This window comes from Argiope bruennichi, chromosome 10 (assembly GCF_947563725.1).
Source record: "Argiope bruennichi chromosome 10, qqArgBrue1.1, whole genome shotgun sequence".
Taxonomy (NCBI): domain Eukaryota; kingdom Metazoa; phylum Arthropoda; class Arachnida; order Araneae; family Araneidae; genus Argiope; species Argiope bruennichi.
Window position 1 is genome coordinate 11,104,377 of NC_079160.1, and position 27,527 is coordinate 11,131,903.

The following is a 27,527-nucleotide window of genomic DNA, read 5'->3' on the forward strand; positions in this document are numbered from 1 at the left end:
AAAGAGAGATTGAATTCCTGTCTTTTGTGTGTGTGCAATCCAAGATCCAAAACAAAAGCTGATCATCAGGATTTAGTTCATTTATATTCCCAATGCCTGAAAAAACTTCTATCATGAGAGAATCAGAATCTCATTTATGTTTAATTACAACTATTTATGTATCCTTAATATGACTACTATTTCTAACTAAATAACTTCAAAAAAATTTCAGACAGCAATATCCAAACAACTGATTTTCTAATGGTTTACTTTAATTAAATTCAAATTCTTATAATAATACTCTTTTCATTAAAGACTAATGATATAAATTCTATATCTCAAAAATGTGACCCAAAACAATGAAGAAAATTTAAAACCTACAATAATACATTAAAATGCCACATATACTGCAGAATATCATAATTTTAATAATTAAATTAAAACAGATATTACATATTTTAAAGGAGATGAAATCATGATAATAGTATATAGCATATAATGAGGAAAAAAAAATAAATAAGGCTAGCATATAGGAATGTGGTAAACTTGACAGAAGGATACATAACTAAAAGCAAACTACTACAGTCAAAGACAAATCAAATTGACAGCATATAAAATACTATGGTATCTTCACCACTGAATGTATAATACATTTTTTTGTATAATACATGTATACTGAATGTATAATACATGTATAGATATTTTTTTTTTAATGTATCTTAGGATTATAGACAGAGCATCATAAAATTTAATTTGCATTTTAAATACAAAATGTTACTATTTTTGAATATGCATTATTGGAATTGGTATCTAAAATTAAAAAAATAAAACTAAATACTGTTCAAACTTATAAATTATTTTTAAATATAATGTAATTCAAAATGATTGCCTGTGACACAAGAGTGCGCATAATGTCAAAAGAAAATTGGTGATTCCCATACAAGAAGAATTCCACTTGTTGTAGTTTGAAACACGATGCTCTGTTGTAACATTACAGAGATGATTTTGTCAATATCACAATCTCTCACATCTCTAGATGCCGAGTGCATATAAAAATGTCATTGCCAATTTATTAAAACTGAATGAAAATGCAACAGGTAAAGTGGCAACTGACCAAATGTATTACCACAAAGTATTTTTGACTTTAAGTGGTATTTTTCATACTGTCTACAAAAACTGATTATGAAGTTAAAAAGTTCCTAAACAATTATTGATAAATTTCTGGTAGCAAATTGCATATAATATCATACAGAATTCAACTTAAGAAAGAAGATTTCAAAATATATGGAGCAGGATGATTAAATGTTATCCTTGTAATTAAATATTTTCTCACATAAATCAGACAAAGAGATAATAAACTATATAAATCAAAAAAAATTTCTATCACAAGTAAATTTTATCAGTTCTTCATTAAATAAATAGAGCTTTTTGTGTTTTAGATAATTATTTTCAATTACCCTATCTACTGGGATAATATTCAGAAATATTTAACAGCTATATATAATGATATTTCTAAGCAACTTTTATCATACTGTCAATTTAAAATTGTCAGAAACTATCAATAACTAAAAGTGCAGAGGAGTGAACTAAATGCAAGGTGAGGCAGCGGGATTGACAACATACAACCCCACTCACCAGAGTCCATCCTCCTTGAATACCCACACTGTCATTCAACAGAAGGTTTAACTGGTGGTTGTGCATTCGGGGACTGCCTGGCTGACTGTCGTATACCCCACTGTCTGATGTGTATCCTCGCTCTGTCACTGGTTCTGAGTCTGGGACATGCCTACCAACACTCAATTCACTATCTGACTGAGCACCTGAAAATATGAATATTAGCTATGTTGATTTTACAAGAAAAATGAGAGATGAATGCTGCACAAAAAATTTTTAATTTATAAAAAAGAGGCAGAACACAAAAATTCAAATGCAGTTTTTAAAAGATGCACTTTTATTAATGTACTATAAAATGCAATTGTTTATTTTAAATGTTTTTTACTTTTTAGATTTTATTTATTATAAATATTATAAAATCTTGAAATAAAAAAAAATTGTCAAATTTATTACCCAATAACACCACTGATTTAGAATAAAAATGAATTATATTATTGATTACCTGATAATTAAGTCCTGAAATTATTAAAATAGCATAATAACATTGAGAAATACAGACTACGAAATTTCAAAGCTCCAATATATTTAGAAGCAAGTAAAAAAAAAAAAAAATCGGTAACGAAATTACATTTTTACAAACCATAAATATTTTAAAAGGAAATAAAAAATAGAATATTTTTTGAAAGACAGTTAATTAAAAAAGAAGACAGACAATAGCAAAATAATCAATTTTAACAAGTTGAAAACATGTTATCATAGACAACAGACAGACCAATGAGGTAATGGTTGTCAAATATTTGATAGTAATATCTATTTTTAGTTATATCTATGGCTTCACAAGAACTGTTTTAGGTTACTTATTACTACTCTTTAGTGTGATTTTCTTAATTATATCTACAGCTTAACAAGAACCGTATTAGGTTTTCCTACTACTATTCTTTTCTGTTAATAAAATTATGCATCACAAAGTTTTTTTTAATACAAAATATTTTTATATTGCGGCAAGTCTGATATGAAATAATGCATAGGTTTTGCAGAGTTTACAAGTAAAGCAATGTTTAATTCAGCTAGATTAATGTTCCATTTTGAAGCTACACAACAGTTATTTTGAAATAGACATCATCATTCAGAATCAGATGACAAAGTTGAGCAACTTTTCCATACTACAAACTCTTATATCACACCAATTTCTTCAAAGGAATTATGCTTCATTTGTTGCATAACACTTTTTTAAAAATGGAGCTTACGTAAGACAACAAAAGATACAACACTACTTATATGAAAATTATATGTTCTATTAACTCCTTGATGAAATATATTTATATACATTCTATAAATTAATAGTTACACGTATGTCTGTACCAGATGTCCTTTTCTGTAACCTGCTTTTAGCCATATCACAATGCCTAATAGTTAAGAATGCAATAAACCAACCTTGAACAATGGTTTTCTGAGAGTTAGCAACGAAGAGTGGGACATTTCAAGAAGTGTCATAAATATACTTAAAGGGAGATTTCACCATTGGAATTCCCATCACTTAATATTTTGCCATCTATTAAGAGGTAAATATAATTTTCAAGAATTAATCAATATCAATACTTAAACAAATGTTTAGCATGCATTTACCATTTGGAATCATTTTACTTGGTGAACCTGCAGGGCTTAGAGTATTGAATTCCCGAGGAGGCTTTGATCCTGCACCAACACGTTCTAACAGAGAAAATATTAAAGACCAATCCTGCCGACAATGAATATTTGCAGCATTAGTTCTCAAAAGTTCATGCAAGGCATATGCTGTTTGTTTTGAGACTAAGTACAGAGCTGAGGGTTTGAGATACAACAGTACTCTAAGAGACTGAAGAACCTAAAAAAAAAAAGGTAAAAGAATTCAAACTTTGTTTTATATTAATTTAAGAATATTGTCTTATATAAATACTAGTCATGGCTTGTTCATCTAGATTATATTATATATATATATATATATATATATACAATGTATTTTCTCATTATTTGATACATCTGAAAAAAAAATATTTTAATGTAATGAATGTGTTACTAATTACAGCAAGTGCAAATTAAATATTGTATATGACTATATTACAAAATAATAATGGAAATCCAATTTTGGAGTTAACAACAATAGAAAAAATTCCTTTAAATCTTAATAATTATGGACAAATAAACCAAAAACTGGATTCCCTACTTTGATAAATGGATAAATGACAAAGCCTTAACTTGCAGCTAGCATAAGCTATATAAATATAAGATTAATTTACCGTAGTTACAGACTCTGCATTGCATTTCAAAATTTGTACAAAAAATATACAGAAATAAAATTAATATAAAAAAGTTTAAATTTTAAGACAAAACCATTTTTGTGAAATAATACATTTGGAAGATATGGTTGTCAATTTCCACAGGTAAGTCAAAATGATTATCCATCTACTCTGTAAAGCCAATTTTCCTGATGGATTAAACTTTCGGTTTGAAGCCTATTTCTTGTTTAGATCTTTCTTCTGACTGAATGAAGTTTTCGGTAATGTGGTGAACTTTGTCCAGAGCATTTCTATTTTGTAGTTTCATGAATTAATAAAGTGTTGAAGTGTGGCTGTAAAAATGTATTTACTTACATCTGATGGCTGCTATTTGACATTAAGTAATAATAGCAAATTTTTAGCTATATATATCAGTGTTTTATAAATACAGATTCATAACTGAAAACATTAAATATTAAATTGTACACTATTATACTTGTTTTGAAAAGATTAACAAAAACAAAAGTCATTAGAAATGAGTTACAAAATTTTAAACAATAAAATTTAAAGGAATACCAATTGGTTTTAGACAGCAAGAATTTGAATGTTTTTAATTTATTATTAAAAATTGACATAAAAATTCAGCATGCATAAACATAAAATCATTATGCAAAGTATTTACAAAAAAATTGTATTTTATTCAATACATACCAGCAACTGTAAAAAAGTAAAATATTAGTTATATAATAGATTTTGATTAATTCAATGTCTGCATTTTAAATAACTGAAATTAAAAATTATTCTGTGTGTGTATATATATATATATATATTAAGGATCCCAACATATTTCTGATGAACCTCTAATAGCAATATAGATAAAACCTGAATTTATACCTGAATCAGGTTTTATCTATATTGCTTTTAGAGGTTCATCAGAACTATGTTGGGATCTTTATGATATATATATATACATCCTGAATTTTATAGCCTGCAATTTAACTTTTTTCATCCAATTATTAACAAAGAAATGCATGATTATATAAAAAAAATCACTTTTAATTGTTTAATGATAAAATATTTTGTATAAATTTATATATACCTGTGGAATCATTTCTTCTTTGCGAATCAAGCGGATAGCTATCCGTAATATTCCTACAACAGCTCGTTCCAATAGAAAATTATGATCACTTGCAGCAGATGCCATTATCAAATTCAATAAATGATCTCTTATTATATTCCAGATACTCATCACCCTGTCCCTGTAAAAGATGTTTAATATAATTAAGGCTGTATAAAATAATACTGCCAATAATGATAAATTTGTATTTAGCAATATTCTTTTTGATCCAAAAGAAATTCTTATTTCATTTAATGCATTTTCTCCAACCTACATCAATCATTTAAATATGCCAGCCTATAAGGATATTTTACTTCTTTAGAAGGCAAGTACAGAACAAATCTGAAAGGTGGGGCTGAATGGGGGAAAACTCTTGAAGGATGACTTCTAAGAATGCAAGATAAAAGGAAATTGAAGCCTATAGCAGTGGGACATCAGAGAGCAAGGGATATAGTTGCAAACAATTAGAGTACTAATAGATATTTATTGCCTCTGTCTTCAAGTGGCGCTATCAAATCTGCTGCTTCACAATTTGAACTTCATGTAAACTGCCTAATCATCAAAGTTTGTTTTAGATGTAAAGTTAGATGCATAAGCATTGATTCTATGACAGTGTGGCATAAAACAGTGATTTGAATATCTATAAATAGATTTAGAAACTAATCAAGAACTAGAGAATGTTGGTCTTAATAAGTATGGGATTTCTCAGGCAATAGCTACTTTTATGAAAAAAGGAAAACATGCTGTAGATGCTACAGAAATAAATATAGTAAGTAACCACTAAAACTGAATTTAAAAGTATCATAAATGAAAATGCTGGTAAGGCTACATTAAAATGAATTAAGGCCAATGGAACAGAAAGAAACATTGCATCTTTACATGTGAATAATGATTTCAAAAACTAGCAATGAATAGTTTTATTCTTTACATCTCTATTTAATGCAGATTTTTACTGCCAATAAAATTTTTAACAACAATGTTCAGTTTGTTCTTGAAAAAAAATGTGAATAATTTAAAAGTTTGTGAGTATTTTTAAGATGGATCTATACACACAATAAAATTAGTTAAAAATATTAGTACAGGCACATGTAAATAAACATTGGATAGCAAATACTCAACTTGTCTGTAATCATAATCTGTCTATACAAATATTTTTTTCTAAGTTCCCAATAATATTATTATAAGTTGGTTTTCAGGAACAATGGTTATGAGTAAAAAATGCCCATTATTATTAACATGTCTATAAATATTGACAAGTGTCAATAAAAATGCTTATCAAACTCATACATTATTGTCAAATTGCAAAACTCATGCATTTATATGCAAATGGAAAAATAAATTGTTTTCAAATAAAAATGTAAGATATGATCATCAATGAAAGAAACAACAAAAGCAAATTGTCTTATTAATGAAACTTTTGTCTTTCTATTCTATAACATGTATTATATCATATAATATATAAAATGTAAACATTACTTCTTTCCATTATAATCTTCACTCATAGTGTACAAAGTCAAAGGATATGCTAAATTGAGGTCATTTAATATTGACATTGTAGTGAAAAACAATGAATAAATTTTTTAAAGATATGGGTATTGGAGGTATTTGAATTAAAATATAAGATAGTACTAATGGTAATCAATTAAGACTTGTGCTAATCAGAAATAGCACAGTGAATGCTCATAATCTCTAACCAAATAAGGTTAGGATGTAGGGGAAGAATAAATAAATAAAAGAAGGATTTTTTTTAAAGCAGTTATAAATACAGAATATTCATGTACTAAAAAACTAACATATTCAAGCCTAGCTGCCAATCTTTTAATTAATAGCTCAGATATTATTATATGATGAAATTTCCACACTACAAATTATACATACTAGAGTAGTTTTATCAAATGATCATATGATCTACCAGCATTTATGATATAGATCCTTTAAAGCAACAACAATCAAAATTGATTCATAAATATTTCATGCTATTTATAAGTTAATAGAACCTTTTCTCCAATTCAAAACTCAAGAGAGAAAAAAAAAAAAAAAAAAAAAATCACACTCCTTACTCATGTTTGATTTTTCAACAGAAAATGGCATAATGTAAAAGAGTCTCAATTTTCAAGCGAAATTTGATAGTGAAACACATAGATATTGAACACTCTGGCATTTGAAAACAGTTAAATTTGACATTAATAATTAAAAATCTGTATCAAGACAATATAAAGCAGAGAAGATAATAACTAAGCATGAATTCACCCTAAACGCATACATCAATACTAACATATAACAGACATACAACAAATAATAATATAAAATTTCAGTATATGACATTTTTTATCAAACAAACTGCTTACCAGGAAAAAACTTTTTTAAATTCACAAGACTCAATATTTCATGTAATGATACATTAATTAGCTTTATCCATGCATTAATTAGCTTTAATTACAGAAAGATAAAAATTCTCAAACTACAGTTCAGGTATTCAAACATAGTTGTAAAATACAATTTTCATATTATATATATAAACATGCAAAACTTATAATTTATCAAGATTTAGAAAACAAAATTACCTGTTTAGTAAAACAATTTTAATTAAAAGCTCCAGCAGAAAAACAGCTGAATCTTCATCATAGCTCCCACCAATTGATATAGGAGATTCAGGTGCATGGCAAACAAAGATTAAAGTCTGAAAAAGAATTGTAAATATATATAGTCTAAACATAAAATAAAATTTAGTTTCCAAATATGGTTCTTTGAAAGTATTAATTCCGAATTTAGAATTTGTCTGCCTTTTGAAATACATATTTATGTCATAAATTATTTTTTAGTTAAACAGTGTGATTGAATACTTATTCCTGATGTAGGTTTCTTATTCTGAATGTTTAATCCTCCCTGTAAAAGATAAAACTATCCACAATACCAAACAGAAGTTATAAATTATTTAAGAAATTATAATTTGAAATTTATAAAAATTTTGCATTGTGATTTAACTACTTAAAACTAATTGTTATAAACTTTTATTGAATATCTTTGTCTACATTTTAGACTACTGTTCCACAAGAAAAAAAAAAATGTTAAAAAGAAAGATATCAGTAAAAGACAGGATTACTCCCCCCCCCCCCAGAATTACTAAAAATAACACACAAAAATATATTTTTTTAAAATTTGGTCTGCCAAGTTAAAATCTTTTGCTTGCTAATCACTATAAGAAGAAAATTTCTGATCTATAATTGTTTGAGACTTGAAATTGCCCATAAACAGAAATCTAAATCAAATTGAAATATTTTGTCGAAGCACAACAAACAATGCACATCTCTAACCAGTTTGCATTATACAAAATTCACTTGGTGGTTTAGTAATCAATAACTCAAAAGACTAATTCTCAACTATTTTCAGTCTTCCTTTCCCCTCTAATAAGCTTTTATATGTTTTTTATATGCTAAAAGTTATCCTTTTACTCATACTCACATCCATTCAGACAATTAGAAAGATTCACAACCCTGCTTGGTTAAACAAGAAGTTTTTAACTAGAATTTATTGAAAAAGGTGTCCTTATAACTTTTTATGAAAACTTCAAAGGTTTTCCTTTAAAAGTTAGGAATAATAATAGTATTTTTTTTTTTTTTTTAAAGAAAGAATCATGATTAATGCTGTCTTTTCAATGTTCTAGTCCTAGAAGATGCTCAAATTTTTTTATTCCTCTATATAAAATTCAAAACATTTCTGCAATATAAATCTACTGCTATACAATTAAATATCATAATTATTTTAGTTCTTGCTCTCAAACAATTTGGTTGAAATTAGATAGCATGGATAATTGAGAGCAATATTACTTAAATAAAATTAAAGATAAAAAGGAATTATATAACTTTACAGTACAATGCATCGTAAAAATAAAAACATTACTTTGACTAATTCTTGAAGAGAATCCACCCTTAGGAACTTGCTTTCTGTGAAAAGCTGCTCACAGTGGCATTCAATAATGCAATCAAGAGCTGCTTGCCTTGCTGCTTCATCTTCTTGAGTAGGTTGTCTTTGAGGAGATTCAGAATTTGAAACAATATAAGAATAGAATGAGCTAAACAAACCCGACTCTGCACGAGGTATCACAGGAACATCTTCACGAATCAAGGATATCACACCTTTTGGATTGACAAAATCTTCAGCCTATTGAATTAGACAAAAGAATGTATTAACCATTTTGTTTCTGATTTAATAAGATAGCAAATAGCATATATATTAAAAAATACAGAATTTTATGAAGCATAATGAAAGGCAGTTATTATACAATGGAATTTTATGCTCATTAAAATGTTTTTTGCAGCTTTTTAGTGGTATAATACAAATATTTCCTTCTACAGAAAAATTCAGTTGCGCTTTTAAAAAAGAGAACTAAATAACTGTTTTGTTGATACATGAAAAAAAAAAAAAAAAGTGAGTCCCATTTCGTCAATAGTATAAATGTGCATTTTTTAATTCAATAATCGATTCCCAATGGTATCTTTCAAAAAAATGAAAATAGGAATTTTATTTTTCCAATCTTCAAATAGTTATACATGATTCATGTATTTTCTGAATAAAAATAATAATAAAAACTTTCTTTCACTTTCTATATCAAAAATAAACAATGCACTTAAATACAATATTTTACAAAATACACTATTTCCAAAGAGAAATTATATGCATAAATTCCTGAGGTAGATAAACTTAGTAACTGAAATTTCCTTTTCAAGCAGAGTCATCTAAAATGATAAAAATCTAAATGGTACAAAAATGGGTATCAGAACTTTCAAGTATTTTAAAACATTGAGTATTTATAAGTATAACATTAAAAATGAATGGGCTGAATAATTAAAAATGTTGTACATAAATTTCAAACTTCAATGAGATTTAGGAAAATGTAATGCACAATATACCTCTACTAATTCTTTAGGCAGCAAAGATGCTTTGAAAAGTTGCAGAACACAATCCAAAATGTTTTTCCAACCTTCTCTCAGAATATCACCATGGTGATGAGCCAGTCGAAACATTGCTTTTGTGGCAACTTGAGCTTTTGTATTATTACCAAATGAAATAGGCAATGTTTTGGGAGTCTGAAAATGAAATTAATAATTGTTTACTGTCAGAGAAACAGTTAAAAAATGTAAGATATAGAGCCAATATATATATATATTATTGTGTATATTTAAAATTCTCCATGTCCTTTGCAAGAGGGAAAGATTAGTACAAAGCAATAGGTAATATGCTGTTATAAGAGTATTTTCATTTTCTCCATGCAATTATAATAGAAACAGTTCATCTGAATTTTATAAAGTATTGAAGCTTACTATTGAGATACGCTTTAATAAAATAAATTTATTAAAAAGCAAAGTTTAATTTAAAAATATTTCAATAAATTTTATTTTTATTTAAAATTTTTTTTTTTTATATTTTAACTATATCTAAGACATTAAAATGCTTTAGTACTCTGAACCTGCGATCTTTGTGGATAATAAATAAATATACTGAATGTATTTATTTACTATTCAAATTTCATGACATTCATATAACACTAATATTTTCTTACTAAATAATTTTAATTACTAATTTTTATCACTTAAAAAACGTATATCCACCAGGAAAATATTTTTCTTCAGACTTTAGCCAACAATGCATTAAGATGCATATTATCTAATGATTTTAACGATAGCATGAACATATAGTAAATTAACTACTTTGATCAAAACGCGTTGTTCAGTTAAAAAAGTAAAACAATTCTGTCAAAGATCAATCCCAAATCATATCTTCTGAAATATATGAAACAAGGTAAAAGCTTAATTTGAGATTTTAGTTCACAGTAAATTTTTAAACCAAATATAGGAATAAAAGCTATAATTATTCACTTGAATTAACTGGAAATTCTAAAATAATAAGACAAAAAATAAAACTTTTAATTTTATGCAAATTATTAAAAAATATGTGATAATTTTCAATTATGTTTTGCTATGATTATTTTTCTATTTAATATATTCATATGTAACAAATGATGAATAAAACAAAGCATTCTTAAATTAAAATAAAAATAATTCATGTCACTAACCTCAACAGTATTGGTCAAAGTGCTAAATTTGCATAAAGAGATGATTAAATTATCAAATACATCACTCATCCCATAATGAGCAGCTATCATAGCACACTTTTTAAATCCATAAATCGCTTTATCTATAACAGAAGACTCAGACGTTTTATCAAAAATAAAAGACAATGCAGCTACAGTAGGACCCCATATTAAAGAAAATAAGTCATGATCAAACAGGCCATTAGGTGTATGAACAAATTTGCCATCCTTGGTACTACCTCGACGAAGGAGAACCTGAAGACAAAAATAGATATAAAATAACACAATTTTATAAAAGTATTTAAATACATATGCATTTAAATGACACATTCAAAAACGTTAAATATTTGTAGATTACCTTCCACAGATAATTTTCTCGTACAATACCAGTTTGCTCAGCTGGCATAACAATTTCTTCATTTCTGAAAGAATGAAAAACAAGCATTGATAAGAGACTTTTCATATAAAAAAAATCTGAGAACTGTAACCTAAATAAATAAATGTATACATATAAGATTCATACTTGATTGAATTATAAATTTCTTCAAGTAAACTATCTTCAAAGTCATTTCCTCCATTCACACCTTTCAGATTTTTCTTGAAATCCTGGAAAATTAATTAATATAATCTCAAATATAATCATCTACAAAGCAGACAATAAAAATACAAAATAAAAAAAAAGAATAGAAGAAAAAATTATAAATAAATCAAAATTAATCTTCATATGACAACATTTTAAGCTATTTCGAAAATCCTAACAAACATAAAATTTTATAGTTTCTTGTGAAGAGAAAATTTTAATTATTTATTTTTAATAATGTTTACACGGAATTAATAAGGATAATTTGAAAAATACTCTTCCCATTACTATTCTACTTTGATTATTAATTTGTAAAAAATAAAAGATGACAGAGTATTAAATACGAAATGCAAATGAAATCATACATATCACAACCAGAAAAATTTTTACAATTTTTTTTTTTTAAATAAAGTAGTTGTAATAATAAACAGTATATATACAACTATTCCAGCTGTTATTCAATGGATATATGTACACATTATAAAATTAAACAGAACTGTTCTACTGTCCAACTTTTAATTTCAATTTATCCCTCTAGTATTGTGAAATATTTTGTGAATGAGTTATATTCATGCTTCTACTTATTTTCATAAGCAATTAAACAGACAATAGTTGTATGAAAAACATTAAAAAAAGAATAAATTGCATGCATAAGTAAAAAAAAAAGATTAAAACTTAATTATCACCTATTAAAAATAGAGAAAAAAATTCAAAACTTAAATAAGTATGAAATCAGCATTATGATAGAATTAATCAATCCATTTCTACTTTTTAGAAATGAACCAGAAATATATTACAATAAAACTAGTTTTTTTCAAATTAGCTTGATTTGAACTTTATTCAGAATTGTTTTGATTGTAAAATTACATTATCTGCCAACACTATTCTACTTCTTGTCATACATAACTGGAGAAAATCACCATTATAACAATAGGCAGTTAAATATTTTTTAAATCAAGATTATTGGATAGATTTAATTTATTCTTATGCACATATGAATAATATTCAGAAAATTGCAATTATATTATGTAGAAAATCTAATTTCATATACTTACTTCAATAGTCATAGGAATATTTTGTTTCTTCACATTATGATTGTGTTGATCAACATTTAACATGATGATGGCATAGGCCAAGGTAAATGCAGCATCATTATTAGCAAAAGGCTGGTTGTTACTTTTCTACATAAATAGAAAATACAGAAATAAGTTAAAATATCACTAAAGTAATAAAATTATACTAAAAGATAAAAGACTGTAATTATCATTATTAAATTAAATAATGTAATAAGTCTAAATAAAAATTTAAAAAAAAATACTAGTATAAAATACTTAGCAAATTTTCAGAGAATCAGCTCTATATTAAAACTTATGATATCAACTTTAAAGAATGCAAGTTAAACATGATCTTATAAGTAATCATTTTCTTAAAACAATAAATAAAGAAAAACATCTTTTATGCAGCTTCAAATTCGTCACTTATAATAGTTAATGCCTTTTCACTAAGAATAACATAATATTGGCCTATCAGTAAACAATGTAAAATTCACTCTTTCAAGAAGCAATTACGCATATTTTTTTTTTTATCATAAGCAAAATAAATATTATTCCTAGCACAAAAAATATAACAAATAGCATAGCATAGTAGAAGCATTTTATAAAATATGAAAAGAAATCCATACAGGCATAAATTTTAAAACATTATTTCAACAACATCAAATTCTCATAGGTATTCATATAGGCTTTTTTCTTCTTCCCTCCCCCTTTTTTCAATGAAATTGGCAACAAATATCAAATTATTGCAGTAAATAATAATTTTTTATGAGTTAAATGTCATTATTTTGAAATTTCTGACAACAAATATTTATTAATAATTAACAAAACTTCAAAGTGTTATGCATGATTTATACAATATATGTCAAAATGATAAGATTTAGAGTTTAAATAAAGTGGTTAGTAATCACAGATTAATAAGAATAGTCTGAAAATTCAAACCTCATCCTGGAACTGAATGTCCCAGGATGCATTGTTTTAATCAAAGATAAACAGTTCATATTCAATATTTAAAAAAAAAGAAGAATTAATAATGTTAGTTCCTAAAGATTTTCCATCTCAGATTTAACTATGCCTAAACATGTGACCACTCTAATAAGATACAAAGCAAAGCTCCCCCTCCCCCCAAAATCTTTGAGATTTCCCAATTTGGAAAAAAAAAAAAAAAAAAAAAAAAAGGCATTTCAGTATACATAAGAAATAATCAAACCTTTGTTTTTGAAGATTCTATCTTTAAGAAATGCTTATTTTTTTTAAAGATTGTGTGTTGAAAAAATATTGTAGTTATCGTGCTTTGAAAAATCACTGACAAGTGATAATTGTAGATTTAATATTTTGTCCGAGGCTGAAAATATATGTCTCTATTTTGAATCAAAGGTCCTTAATGATGTCTCTCTCCTTTTGCTTATAAGAAAATAATTCATATTTAGAAAAGATAAACTAAAATTAGTCTCTTTCTCTCTCTATATATATTTAAAATTACCTTCTCTAGAATACCCATCCCAATTTTTAGCAAAGGAAAATGCAGTCATCCTGTTTTAAGTGAATAATAGCAATTTAGTATCACTCTGTTTACTAAATCTTTGCACTGATTTCCCCCCTCCCCCAAAATGTAATACATTGTGGATTGAAATTCAGAAAATTTGATCAGTGTATAGTTTAAATCAAGGAATCTTACATGCCAGTGTTCTGCAAAATGTTCCATGATCAAAGATATCAAAGGAGCTTCTCCTGGAAGACGGAATGTTTCTAGATACTGTCTTAAAGCTTCATCTATTCTTGTTCCTTCAAATGGAAATGACCTAAATTAAAAAATAGAGAAGTTGACTGATCCATATAAAAACTGTCATCCAGAAATCATTTTTCATCTACAAAGTATTATTCACTTGTATTAAAAGAATCTCAGCTGTTTAGCAACAATTTATAAAAGAGTAAGAAATATTTTGTGAATAAGAAAAATGCATACCTAACAAAAGCTTCCAACACCTTCAAATTTTTTCGGTTGCTAATATATTCACCAATCATTTTCTTATCAAGCTGAGGATTATCACGAAGAAATGTCGCAACTTCTTGGGGATCTAAAGGGTCTTTAAGAAGTCCATGTTCTTGCAGAAAAGTAATGCCTTTACTGGGTTGTGAATTGAACTGCTCAGTACCAGTTATAAGTATCTACAGAAATACATGACACAAAATGTTATACAGATGTAATTAGTATATTTAAACATGTTATTTTATAAATAAATTTGTAACAAAAAGATTTTTAAAAAATCCGAATGTTGTTTGCTTGATTACTTTAAGAAATAAAATGCAATAATTAAAGATCCCAACTTGGGAATAAAGATAAAATGTTTTGATTAAAAAAAATTATTTTAAAATAGAAGATAACTTCATCTGATCAAAATCAGAGAGATAAACTACACCTGATTTTAAACAATTTGAAAATTAATACACAATAAAAATCGAAAAAGTTGATTAAAAAGCAATTATTGTTCCATAATTTTTCAGAAAATTATTCAAATAAAGGTGTTTATTTCAGCTTTTTGAAAATAACGACTAAGTGTATCTTGCATTAGAAAGGTTAAATTATGAGAATGCTTATGTTTAACTGTTCTTGTGTTTAACTTCCTATCAAGACTAATAGTTTCGTAAGATTCAGAAAGATATTTCAATGTATACACTGTCTTTTCTTTCCTTGCAAATAATCTTGATAGGGGCTTTCTAAACAAAAAATCTTGATTTGTATTTTTTGTTTAAAGGCAATAAAAAAATGTCAATAATAATTACTTTTAGATTACCAATCTATATCAACATATATCATTTTACCCATACAATATATTATCATATCACCAATATAATTAATCTCTAAAGGATACATTTGCTTGAAAAAAAAAATTTCAGATAATTACTGTCTGCATATTACTAATGTGGAAATTCTGAAACTAAATGTAAAAGACATACTGCCAAATTTATTTGAATTTTAGCTGTGTCCATATCATAACCCTTTCTTTGTGTTCATAAGGCAACATTTCTTTAATTGCAATTGAAGCTTCTATATATAAATTGTTTATATTTATCTTGAATTTGCAAATGCTATGCTAAAACAGAAGAAAAAATGAATTCTAGTCAGAGTATTATACTGTTAATTTGAATAAAGTGTTGATTTTAATGAATGCATTAAATTAAAACTTTATCAATTTCCGTTCTACATATCTTACATAAAGAACTGTCAATACACTATTATTGCATGTTGTCTTTGATATATTTATAAAACGAATTTTGAACCCATAGATTGTAATTAATAATCAACTAATCAAAAATTTCTTAATTTTTTCACCTGCAAATTAAAATGTTAGAATTCTATAACTACCATGAATATTCTATATAACTATGTTCCACTATCTTTTGTAAAAATTTCCAAAATTTATAAATAAAGGAAAATATATGAATAAAAAGAAATAAAATAATAAGAGCTGAAAAACTGTGCAAAATAATATTTTAATGTCAGAATCAATAATTTTAAGTAGTTAAATAGCAACTTGAATGAAAATTCATAAAAAGTTTTGTGGTTTCAATAAAAAGATTCACTAATAATTCTAATTATTAAAGCAATTAAATGATCTTTATTATTCTATAAAAGAAAAAAGATTTGCAATTAAATTCTAGAATTATAAGCATTTGTATTTAATAACATCATATAAACAATTCTTTGCCTAATAAAAAAGCATATCAGAGATGATTTATTTATTTTTATACCAACTGTATATATTAACAATCCTTTTATGTGCTGTATATTAAGTTTTTAAAGCAAAAACAATAAAAAGAATACATTTTTAATAATTAATACATTTTAATAAACATTTACGTTTTCAAGGGGAAAAAAATCTATGTTTAATAATTTTTTTTTTTCAACTGCATCTACATTGTAGTTAATTTTTCATAAGTTTTTAAGCAACAAAGATTTAAAAAAGAACTCACTTTCTTTTTATGTTTCACTGCCATTAAAATTTCATGACTAGGAATTTCCATGGAAACTTTCATTCTGTTTGGTAATATTAAAGGTTTTTGTTTCTCAGTAGTTTCAATTATTGGAAGGCTCTTTTGAGCACCTTGACTAGATATCAGTTCTTGGCCTAAGAGATATCCGGAAGCTCCTTGTTGAAGAACTCCTCGTTTGGAAGAATCTATGGAATTACTATCTGGAAACCAGAAATGTCAGTGGAAATATTAAAATGAATTAGAAAGCTTTAAAAAATTGTAAAGCAAAAACAATTTAGTAACAGATGACAAAACAAGGCAGTCCAACACAATCATTCACTTGTTCATCAGACCAAATTGCTTAATAAATATTATATCTATATATACTGTGTATTCACACAGTCAAAATTAACAATAAATATATCATAAAATATTTTCATGAATTATATAATAAGAGATTTAAAAAAGTCAATAAAATTATTAAAAATCTTTTGCTTTTATTTACATTCTCTTTGTTAAATTTTTTATAATTTTGTTCATAATTTTTTGTTAAAATAATCACTTCTTTATATCAAATTTGGTTTTTATATTTAAAAGTATGTATTCATGAGGCACATATGAATTATAAAGAGGTGCCAGATAATCTTGTATCAGCTCAACATGATTTGAAATGAAGCTACAGAAAAGCATATATATTTTATATCCATTAACAAATATATTCACATCTTTATTCATTTTCCTATACTGATCAGTGGCAGCTTGATAAATCAGAAATAAACAATACTGCAAAAAAAAAAAAAAAAAAAAAAAATGTATGAGTATGTAAGTGTAAGTACATATATTTTGTGCAATTTGTGTCTTTTAACTCTTATTAAACTAAACTTCTCACATTCGGTGTCAGATACTAAATTTTCAATAATCTAAAATTATTGAATATAATATATAACCATTCAAAAATGTATTAATATATTTTAATACAGAGGAAATAAATAAAAAACAAACATTAATAAAAAAACAGGTGTCTTTTTTTTTTTTTTTGTATAATATAGTGTTTAAATTTCAGTTAGTCAAAAATTCTCTCAGATTAATATCAGGTACTAAAATGATTATTAAATTAATTATTATTAGTTTAAAAGTACTGAATGTGCAACTTTAATACCTGTTTATTTTGCCACATCTTCAGTTAACTAAAAATTTGACCCAATTACATAGTTCAAAATTTATTTTTCATTTATTCAAATCATAAAAAAATATTCCTTCTCAGTCACGTACATAAAAGTAACTGTTTTACAAATGTTACCTGGTGTGGGAGATATAGCCAAATCTTTGCTTTGGAAGAACTGACTTTGATTTAACATTCGGAATTGGCAATGATTTTCAATGTTTTCAATTACAGCCAAAAGAGCCTCCAGGGATAAAAGATGTACAGAATAAAGCCCAGATACAGGATAAGAATTCTGAGAAAGTAAACAGATTTACTATTATAACAAATTACAATAATTTATTACAAAAGAATATTAATTGCTAATATAATTATTCTCACTTTTGACAACATTTTTGTGAGTTCTTCAAACAAATTGGAGCAATACAGATCACAGTCATAATTGATATAGAGTTCAGTCACTAATCCAGGTATTCTCCATAATTGAGCAATACAATCTAAAGAAATTTCACGTTGTTCATAAGAAATTTTAGTTGTTTCTGATGCAATCATTTCCATCAATGTTTTTAAAAACATCTGAAAAAAAAAGAATGATAAAAAATTACAGACATAAGTTAATAATTCAGAAAATGAAAAGAAAAAACCCCCACTATATCACCTTTTTAGGAATTTAGACATTTTAGGCAAGTTTAACACAAACTTCAAAAGCAAATAAAAATGCATCTAATAGAAAATACTGATAATAAAGATGAGAACAAATGTAACAAGACTGTAGATTACCTCTAGCTGAAACTTAAGATGTGTTCGAAGAGCTTCAAACAAGAGAAAGGAAACACGTAAGGCAGCAGCAAATATTGTAAGTCGTTCAACTGACAATAGCTATATATATATATAAAAAAAGAAATATCAATATTATGCTTTCTAACCACAATTTTAAAAATATAGACATCCATTTACGGATGATTTATGATGAATTTTTAAACCTTATTTCTTTTTTTTCTTTTATTAAACAGAGTTCTACTATTTTCTATCAGTTGATAATAGATGTAAAAAAAAAATATAATAATAAAAATTAAAATGAAATCTACAATTGCAAATTTCAAGTTATCATGTGAGAATATTATTATTTTTTAAGTCATCATTTGCCTTAATTAATTTGTCACTAACCAGTTTTAAACTGGTTTGAAACAATCATGAGACTTCTCTATCAGTCTCTATCCCTGCCTGTCTCTCTCTCTCTCTCTCTGTATATATATATAATAATAATTTTTTTTAAAAACTTTTATTTTAAATTTTTTTAGCCGGTTAACAAAGTTTTGGAGCTCGACTGATTTTGAGATGAAATAACAGCTAGGATGCCATAGCACTACATAAACCTTTTAAAATCGCATCTGCTATCAAAGAAGCATACATAATAATAAAGCAATGCTAGTAAAAGCAGGTCTACCTTTTAAAAAACTCATCTGCTTTCAAAGAAGCATACATAATATTAATACAATACTGGTAAAAGCAGGTAAAAAATATATGCAATTAAAAGATGATGATAAAAATTGCCATTTATGCTTTATTCATTGCCTACTCGATTTTGAGCTTTAATATTCATTGCCTACAAGATTTCCAGTTTCAAAAACCCCTAACCAAAGCAATATCATGTTCCCACATAATAGAGTCGACATTATTAATTCTAAAATATGCAAATTAAATAAAATGAAACTTCAAATAATAGTCCTTCATTTAAAAAATTCCATTATTTTTATTTTAAAAGTGCATAGTTAAAAATTATTTTCATTGAAGCAAGAGAGGACAATACCAACTTCTTTTGAAATAATTTAGAGGGAAACTAAAAAAATTTGAAACTCAATACTAGACTATGAATAAACTTTATTTAATTCAGAAGTATACAACTAAAAATCAATCATATCAATGTAAAGAAACGGATTTTTTAATTTCTTTTTTCACAACTGATATTCAATTAGCAACAAATTACTTTAAATAATGACAAATACTTTAACACATTACCAACGTAAGCTTAAGAAAAAGAAAGAAGGAAAAAAAAAAAAAAAAAAAAAAAAAAGCAGCAAACAAATTTTAAAATTTTTTGCTAACAAATAAGAAATAAATTATTCTTACTTTATAAATATTTTCTTTATTTTGAGTATATATTTTTAAAACTTTAATAAATATATGAATATAAAGAAAATAGAGGAAAAATAGTAACAAAATAAAAATTCATAAATCTGAATATCAAAGTTTAAAAATTATACAACTTACTGCAAACAAATTCCTGCAAGTCTCATCCCGAATTAAGGCCAAAAATGAACCAAATCTGCCAAGATTATCAGCTCCAGCTTCAAGAGCAACTGTTAATAAATTCAGTCCCACTTGGATCATGGTTTCAGAATTGTGTCTATCATGTGGGTTAACTAAACTTACTAAGTATCGAAAGAGTTCTCTGACACAAGGAAGACCATAAGGCACAAGAGGACCCGTACCTATTAAAAATTATATTAGAATATCTGTAATATATTTATATAAATGGACTGTACAAAAAAATATAAAAATTTCAATTAGTTATACCATTTAGATGAGAAACACAGCATTAATTCTCAACTGGAATGAAGGAACTATAATAAAATTTTAATTGTGTACATACATAAAAACTTTTTTTTTTGGTTATTTGTTGAAAAATTTCAGGAACAAAATGCTGATCCTTCAACAACTTTTTCTTTCTTTTTTTATAGTTGGGTACATGGGAATCTGCAGCATAATTAACTGATACCCTACCCCCCCCTCCCTACAAAAAAAAAAAAAAAAAAAAAAAAAAAACTATAATTTTTCAAACAACAATAACATAAACTGCTGGCATACCTATTTTAAGGAAAGTTACCTATCCTTTATATAAGGCCATTTTTTTGTATGCTGACATAAGCATTTATTTTTTATATTTATTTTTATTTTTTTGTATGCTGACATTTTTTTTAATGGAAAGAATATGTAAAAGCCATTTAATGATTATTACTTTTAAAATCAGAACTTTCAAATAAGGCTCATTCAGAATAGTAAAGTCTAGGTTCAAATTTAAGGGGAAAAAAATCCCTCTCTCCTAAAAATCATTATAAATATCCAAATTCCATCATTGTCATCAAAGATTCTAAACCAGATTTTGAAAGTTGAAGACCATTTCCTTAGAAATTCGTATTAAAAAAAAAATCACAATTTGAATGTGATGATTTGGAAGATACATGGAAAAAGAGTAGAAATAACAAAAGTATTTTAATGCCCTCATTTAATGCATTTGTAGCAGCAACTGGGTGGGTTAAAAGTTCTAGGTTACTTTAAATTCACCTTATACTTCTAACATTTTACATTTTGAATTAACAACAAAAATGAATGCTGAAAAGTCTAACAAGGTGGTAATCAATTCTTCATGAATAAATATCCAAATAGCAAAGAGATTTCATAATAGATTTCCATAAAGATTTTAATGCATGTAAGCATCAGTCAGCTGACTACTTACCCTCTTTTGGCTGCTGATGTGGCGTAAAACGAACACCTCTGGGGTTGACATAATCTGGTTCACTGTGCTCAACTATTGATGCATCTTCTGGACAATCAGGAGGTATACTCCCTCCTTCACTGCTCAACTCAAGAGATTCATTGCGTTTCTTCTAAAATGATTAGAAAAGATAAAAATTTTAAGCAAAAATAATTCATACAGAATTTATTCATTTGCTAGTAAGTCTATGGAAAATTAAAGAACATTAAAACTCCATCCTCACCCCCACAAAAAATATGCAGCCTTTTATTAAGTTGTTTAAATTAAATATACAGCTTAAATGTCTATGCAAAATGCCAAAGAAAATTTTTTGATGTGAAAATATCTGTAATTTGTAATTTACCTTTTCATACAATAATCGCTATCAAAATAAAATTGACCTGAATGTTTTGCTTCACCTTTTTGGTTATTGATTTAAAAATATTGTTAAGATTTAATGATTCTTGAGCTACATTGCATTGTCCATATGTAAATATCATACTTTGCAAGCATAATTCAGCTCTTTGAAGCATTTGATTTGGAGACTAATGTTACAATGCCTATGATGATTTAAATATTCTTATAATTTAAATCTAAAACAAACCATGTGTTTTAACATGAGTATGCCGATCAAGAATTGATAAAAAAGACTATCCATTGATAACTTATTCACTGCTATACATTTTGTATATGAAAAACAGAGCTGGTAACAAAAATAATGCATCAGATTACTTAGAAAACATAAATATAAACATATAAATACCTGAACACAAGTTTCAGTTTCATTTGGTAAAACTGACATTATGGCACCATCAGTGTTTTCAATTGAATCACAGGCAATATCAACAGAGTAAGGCTAAAAAATATGAAAATTTAAACATATTTAATTTTATCTAAACAATAACAAAGAGCAGAATTAGCCTAATTTTATAGCAATTATTTAAAAACTAGTCACCTATGGTGACTAACTGGTTCAACAGAATTAATGTCTGCTAAAATTTTCATTTTTAAATTTTATTCTCTTAAAAGCATCTTTAGCTAAATATTTTTAAGTTCTGAATTTTGAAAATATATATAATATTCTGTTCATTATACAATGTTTTCTGTCATTTTTTTTTTAATTCTTGTAAAATTTGAACTTGAAATTAAAGCAGAAATTATAAAGCTTCAGTAGGTATAAAAACTCTTTTACTGAGACTAAACATGTTTTTTAAAAATATGATAAATAGAAAACCGAATGCTTGAGTATTGAAGTTTTATTTCAGTCAATAAATATATTTCTGAAGAATACTGCCTTTTATACATTCCTTTAACCATATGATTAAAAGGAATTTTATTTAGCAAATTAATCTTGACAAAAAATCAATCTTTTTGATCTTTTCTGATCTTTGAATCAGAATTTTTAGATTCTTTGAATCTGATCAAGCTTTTGACAAATTTTCAATCTTTGTGATCAAATCTAACTCACAATATAAAACTTTGAATATCATTATCTCAAGACAGTAAACAGTTTCAATATTTTTTTGCCAATCAGCCTTGGAGGAAAACACGACCTTAGTGCATTTTCTACAAGATCATAGACGAGGAATTCTAAATTCGTGCTTTTTTCGTACAGTAATGATACTCAGATTTTCATATACTCAATGAGTTTCACTCACAAAAGAGCAAATTTTTTTTAAATTTAAAATATTAGTATCTCAAGAATATTTTATTTAACATGACTCACAAGACACAGGATCTGTATAAGAATTAAAATTCGTCTTTCATCAGAACCCTTATTTATTCAAACTACATAAAATATAATTATTTATAATTATAACTTCCTATAGATCTTTTTTTATTAGATGTTACATCGATTATTATAGTTTTAGAAATTATTTATAGAATGAATATCCTGTATATATTAAACTATGTTTGCAATTAAATAAAATTGATTGTTCAATTAAAAACAAATATTTTAAAAGATCACAGAAGATCTTTTCATAAGCTTAGGTTTTTAAAAAATTTTTTAAAAGAAAATATATCTTATATTTTATTTCTTACAGGCACATATTAACATTACACATTTCTAAGTTTAGTTTGCAGTAAGAGTTAACCTAATCTTTTAAAATGAGCTTTTGTTAATATAATAGTAAAAAGTGGAAAAAAATATATAATTTATAAGTTAAAACATTGGAGCTTTGTAAAAATTATTTTTGTGTTGTAATATTTTTTTTAGAGGTTATTGAGGAAAACCACCAGAATTTCACTTACTTTTTAATTAATCAAAATCTCAAAAAATCACTTTAAGTTACACATTTTTGCTCTCCAAAGCATGTATGGCCAAGCTTGGTAGTTCAAAATTGAATGATTTGACCTGTAGAATGCCAAGCAATGTAGAGAGCACAAGTCATACTTTTACAGTTATAACTGGAATTTTGAAATTTCCATTTTTCTTATCTACAGAGCTTTAAGTAAGCACACTAATAAAAGGCCAATGATCTGCTTTAAGGCTTTCAATTGTTTGGGAGAACAAAAGTAAAATTAATAATAACCTAAATATAATATTGATTATGCTTTACAAAAATCATTTAACTTTCTATACTTTGAAATAAAAATTATTAATTCAGTTCAAATATATCTATATTGATATAATTTCCTTCCTCATCATGTTAATTATTCCCAAAGACACAGTATAAATACGTAATCCTATTACTTATAGCATTTATTATATAATAACATGTTTTAATAAAATAAACACATGCACAGTAACTAATTCTTACTTCTGCTGGTAAAGATTCTGCAGTTTCTTGATTCTGAATCACATCATTGTTATTGAGATTGGAACTTTGTTCATTAAGAAATTCTGTGGTGTTTTTCCTTTCTGAAACACTGGAATCACAACTTTCAGGCATTGAAATAATTACAGCCTCAGAATTAATCACAGTTTCAACTGATTGCAGGACTTCTTGACAACTTTCTACAGAATCAGAATTTGCCTCTGATACAGATATCTCTTTATGGGTAAGTACTGGAGAATTAGAAACACTAGGAGTTAAATTGTTAGCATTTACAGTGGATGACTCAGTTTCATTAATTTCAGATGAGTGCATTTTGTGCCGCTTTGGCCTGGGAGAACGTTTTCTGCGAGAACTTCTTCCAGCATCAAGAGATCCAGATCTCATTTTTAACTGCAAATAAAGAGAAAAGAAATTAAACCATAATTAAAACATTTATAATTAATGAAACTCCATGTTTATAAAAGAAATAAAATTTCATGCAAATTACTTTTATTATTTCAATATTGAGGAATGTGAAGAAATATATAAATAAGGGTTATTTTCTTAAAGAAAAAAAGATCTTTTAATTAAAAAAAATAGCTATCAACGTCCGAGGATATATGCATTATATAATAACATAAACAATAAATGCTTTTTTCCCCCCTATAGAAAGTGCTAGTCTTCGGGCGGAAAAAACATACTATTTTAATTTGAAATTTCTTTCTTTCCACAGACTTTTACTTGGAGTGTTTTATGTTTCAAAAAATGAAATTCGTTAATTTTTACTCACATTTTAATAAGTAAGCATTTTGAAATTTTTTTATATTTGCATGCTTGAAGATAATATACTATTTCAATATTTTCAGAACTTCATTATCAGTTAATCAATCAAATTAACTTTTGATTTTTTAACAGCATAGTCATTGATATTAATTAAGAGAAAATTAATTTCAAATCTAGTAATAATTATAATAATGAATTATAGATTCAAAAATAAAAATCAAAGAATCAAAAAAGTTTTTATTTTTTAAATACATTAATAAAAGCAATTTTAAAAAATGTTTTTATTTCATCATGTTTTATATAGGCCCATAATCAGCAACACTTTATCCTAACAGCAGATATAATTTATTAAAACTTTCAGGACTAAATTTCATAATACTATTAAATAAAATCATATATTTTAACCTAAATATTTATTTTCATAGGTAAAATTATTAAAATAATGTACTCTGACTTCATCAGCAATCTAAATAAATGTGAAGCAATACTAATCTAACAATTAATCCCCTGATGCCTTAAACACATCAAACATATAAGACAATACTGCTAATGTGATTTCAAGAAACATTTAATTATAATACACTGAAAGCACTAATGCATTAACTAAACAAGTCAGTGGCACAGAATATTTAAGAAATATTCAGTCATATAACTCAAAAAATGCACTATATATTAAATATACTAATTGTTTATCATGATTATAGAATTCAATCATATCCAATGTGTAATGCACTAAATATATTGAATCAATTAATGCAGTGAATGAGATTTTTTTAAAAAAATGTTTTGTTATATTTTTCAGAGATTAATATATATATATATTACACCCATGTATACATAGTATAAAAGTTTTCCAAATCATCATACTCATGATATGATAATTTTTCAAATTGCTAGACTCATTTGAGAATATACAAGAAATTTTTTTTTTTTATTACCTTTTTCATATAAGCACACCTTGAATCCTCAGTAAATTGAGGTAAACATGAAAACAACAACTGAACCATATCCATAAGAGCATGCTCAGCTGATCTACGAAGCAACTCTAAATACATAAAAAAAATATAAATAATACAATACAGTCTAGGCAATTAATTTCAAAAAATAGATTGCATTCGTTAATTAAAAATTGATAATAATTTTATCATTTCACATATCACCACTCGAAATTAAAAATATTCAACATCCTATGAAAAATGAACAGATTTTCTTTTTAGATGGAGAGGAAAATATAGAAAAATGTTATATTTTCAATTGCAATGAACATAAGATTTAACATTTCCTTAAATTATATGCACATACATAAAGTTACAATTTTATTTAAAACTTAAATTAAGCACATTATAAATAAAAAGGTGTTAAAAAATGAAACAATCATAAAACAAAGAATTTACATAACCATATTTTAAAAAAACTTTTAGCTAAAAAATACACTGATAATATCCAATTGAAAATTTCAAGTCACACAGAGATTTAGTTTTTATTAAAAAATAATGAAAACACTATTTGCATTAAAAGTGGTTAGAAATAAATAAAATTTTCATCATTTATTAAAGAATTTAATAACATTATTTGCCAGTTATATTTGAAATTATTACTTACCACTTAATCTTGTTTCAAAACAGAATCGAAAGCAGGATTGCATAATTTCACAGACAGATTCATTAGTTAAGAGCACACCCAAAGGCGTTAGTAGAAGCAATCTTAGGACATGGAGAATTTTCATTAAAACAACTTCATCTGATGCAGAATCAGTACCCATGAAGCGTGCATGCGTCACTGCATCTGCAATGTTTTCAGCAGCCAGAGGAGCAGTAGGTTGTTTGGCATCTGAAAAAGTAAGCAAATTCAGTAGCAGCAGTATTCAAGCATATTTTGAAGTAAGCTGTATTTATGCAATGTTCAGCACAAAACAGTCAGCTGGCCTTTGTAAAATAAAAACCCAACCAATCAGCCATTATTCAAGCAAATATATAAATAAATTCAAAATTTAAGTTAATTAATAACACAAAACACATCAAATAAAAAATGATAATTATTTTAACACCATACATTGATTAAAATTGAAACTTTCATGATGGAATGAATAACATGATAGGATGTTGAATATAAGTTTCAAGAAGGGCAACTGCAAATTTTGAATCTTCATTAAATATTTTTAAATAAAATTCTAATTTATAATCAAGGATTATCCACCAAAAACTAAAAAAGCTATTAAAATTCTAAAAACTTATAGGAAAATTTAAAATTTGTTTTTATGCTCCAAAATACTATTTTCAATATAAAATCTCTACTTTGATTATTTATAATATATCACACATCTTTTTATTTAGTATAAAAAGAAATATTAAATTTTAAATATGAACTTTTTCAAACAAAATTTTTAAAAATTAAGATTAAATGCTACAAATCTACATAAATACTCTCTTGAAATATTTTCTATCAACATGATACACTGATGTTGCCAGAATGAAAACATTTTCAAATATTTTATAAATAAAAGAAAATTTTGACTTTAATAAATAATCATCAAACACTAGACACTTCCTTATGCTTCAGTATTTGGGAGCAAAATTTGAGGTATATATAATCTAACAGTGATTATAGTTATCACATATCAAATTA

The 27,527-nt window shown here is 25.9% G+C and overlaps 1 protein-coding gene across 2 annotated transcripts in view; it reads right to left on the bottom strand.

Annotated features, from left to right (window-relative positions):
* The window catches only part of LOC129988054 (Golgi-specific brefeldin A-resistance guanine nucleotide exchange factor 1-like), a 44,959-nt gene that overhangs the window by 13,497 nt on the left and 3,935 nt on the right, over nucleotides 1-27,527 (bottom strand). The window contains exons 4-25 of one of the 2 annotated variants that reach the window (XM_056096155.1): nucleotides 26,505-26,732; nucleotides 25,841-25,947; nucleotides 24,123-24,530; nucleotides 22,124-22,216; nucleotides 21,343-21,493; nucleotides 20,097-20,317; nucleotides 18,606-18,704; nucleotides 18,207-18,401; nucleotides 17,964-18,120; nucleotides 16,664-16,884; nucleotides 14,655-14,857; nucleotides 14,367-14,490; nucleotides 12,692-12,817; nucleotides 11,580-11,662; nucleotides 11,415-11,478; nucleotides 11,039-11,311; nucleotides 9,876-10,052; nucleotides 8,866-9,126; nucleotides 7,530-7,645; nucleotides 4,948-5,107; nucleotides 3,220-3,457; nucleotides 1,642-1,799 (exon numbers count right to left, since the gene is read on the bottom strand). In XM_056096155.1, the coding sequence (XP_055952130.1) occupies nucleotides 1,642-1,799; nucleotides 3,220-3,457; nucleotides 4,948-5,107; nucleotides 7,530-7,645; nucleotides 8,866-9,126; nucleotides 9,876-10,052; nucleotides 11,039-11,311; nucleotides 11,415-11,478; nucleotides 11,580-11,662; nucleotides 12,692-12,817; nucleotides 14,367-14,490; nucleotides 14,655-14,857; nucleotides 16,664-16,884; nucleotides 17,964-18,120; nucleotides 18,207-18,401; nucleotides 18,606-18,704; nucleotides 20,097-20,317; nucleotides 21,343-21,493; nucleotides 22,124-22,216; nucleotides 24,123-24,530; nucleotides 25,841-25,947; nucleotides 26,505-26,732 (3,863 nt within the window). Of the gene's footprint in view, nucleotides 1-1,614; nucleotides 1,800-3,219; nucleotides 3,458-4,947; nucleotides 5,108-7,529; nucleotides 7,646-8,865; nucleotides 9,127-9,875; nucleotides 10,053-11,038; nucleotides 11,312-11,414; nucleotides 11,479-11,579; nucleotides 11,663-12,691; nucleotides 12,818-14,366; nucleotides 14,491-14,654; nucleotides 14,858-16,663; nucleotides 16,885-17,963; nucleotides 18,121-18,206; nucleotides 18,402-18,605; nucleotides 18,705-20,096; nucleotides 20,318-21,342; nucleotides 21,494-22,123; nucleotides 22,217-24,122; nucleotides 24,531-25,840; nucleotides 25,948-26,504; nucleotides 26,733-27,527 lie in introns of both variants that reach the window. The other variant, XM_056096154.1, reaches the window with a different exon arrangement.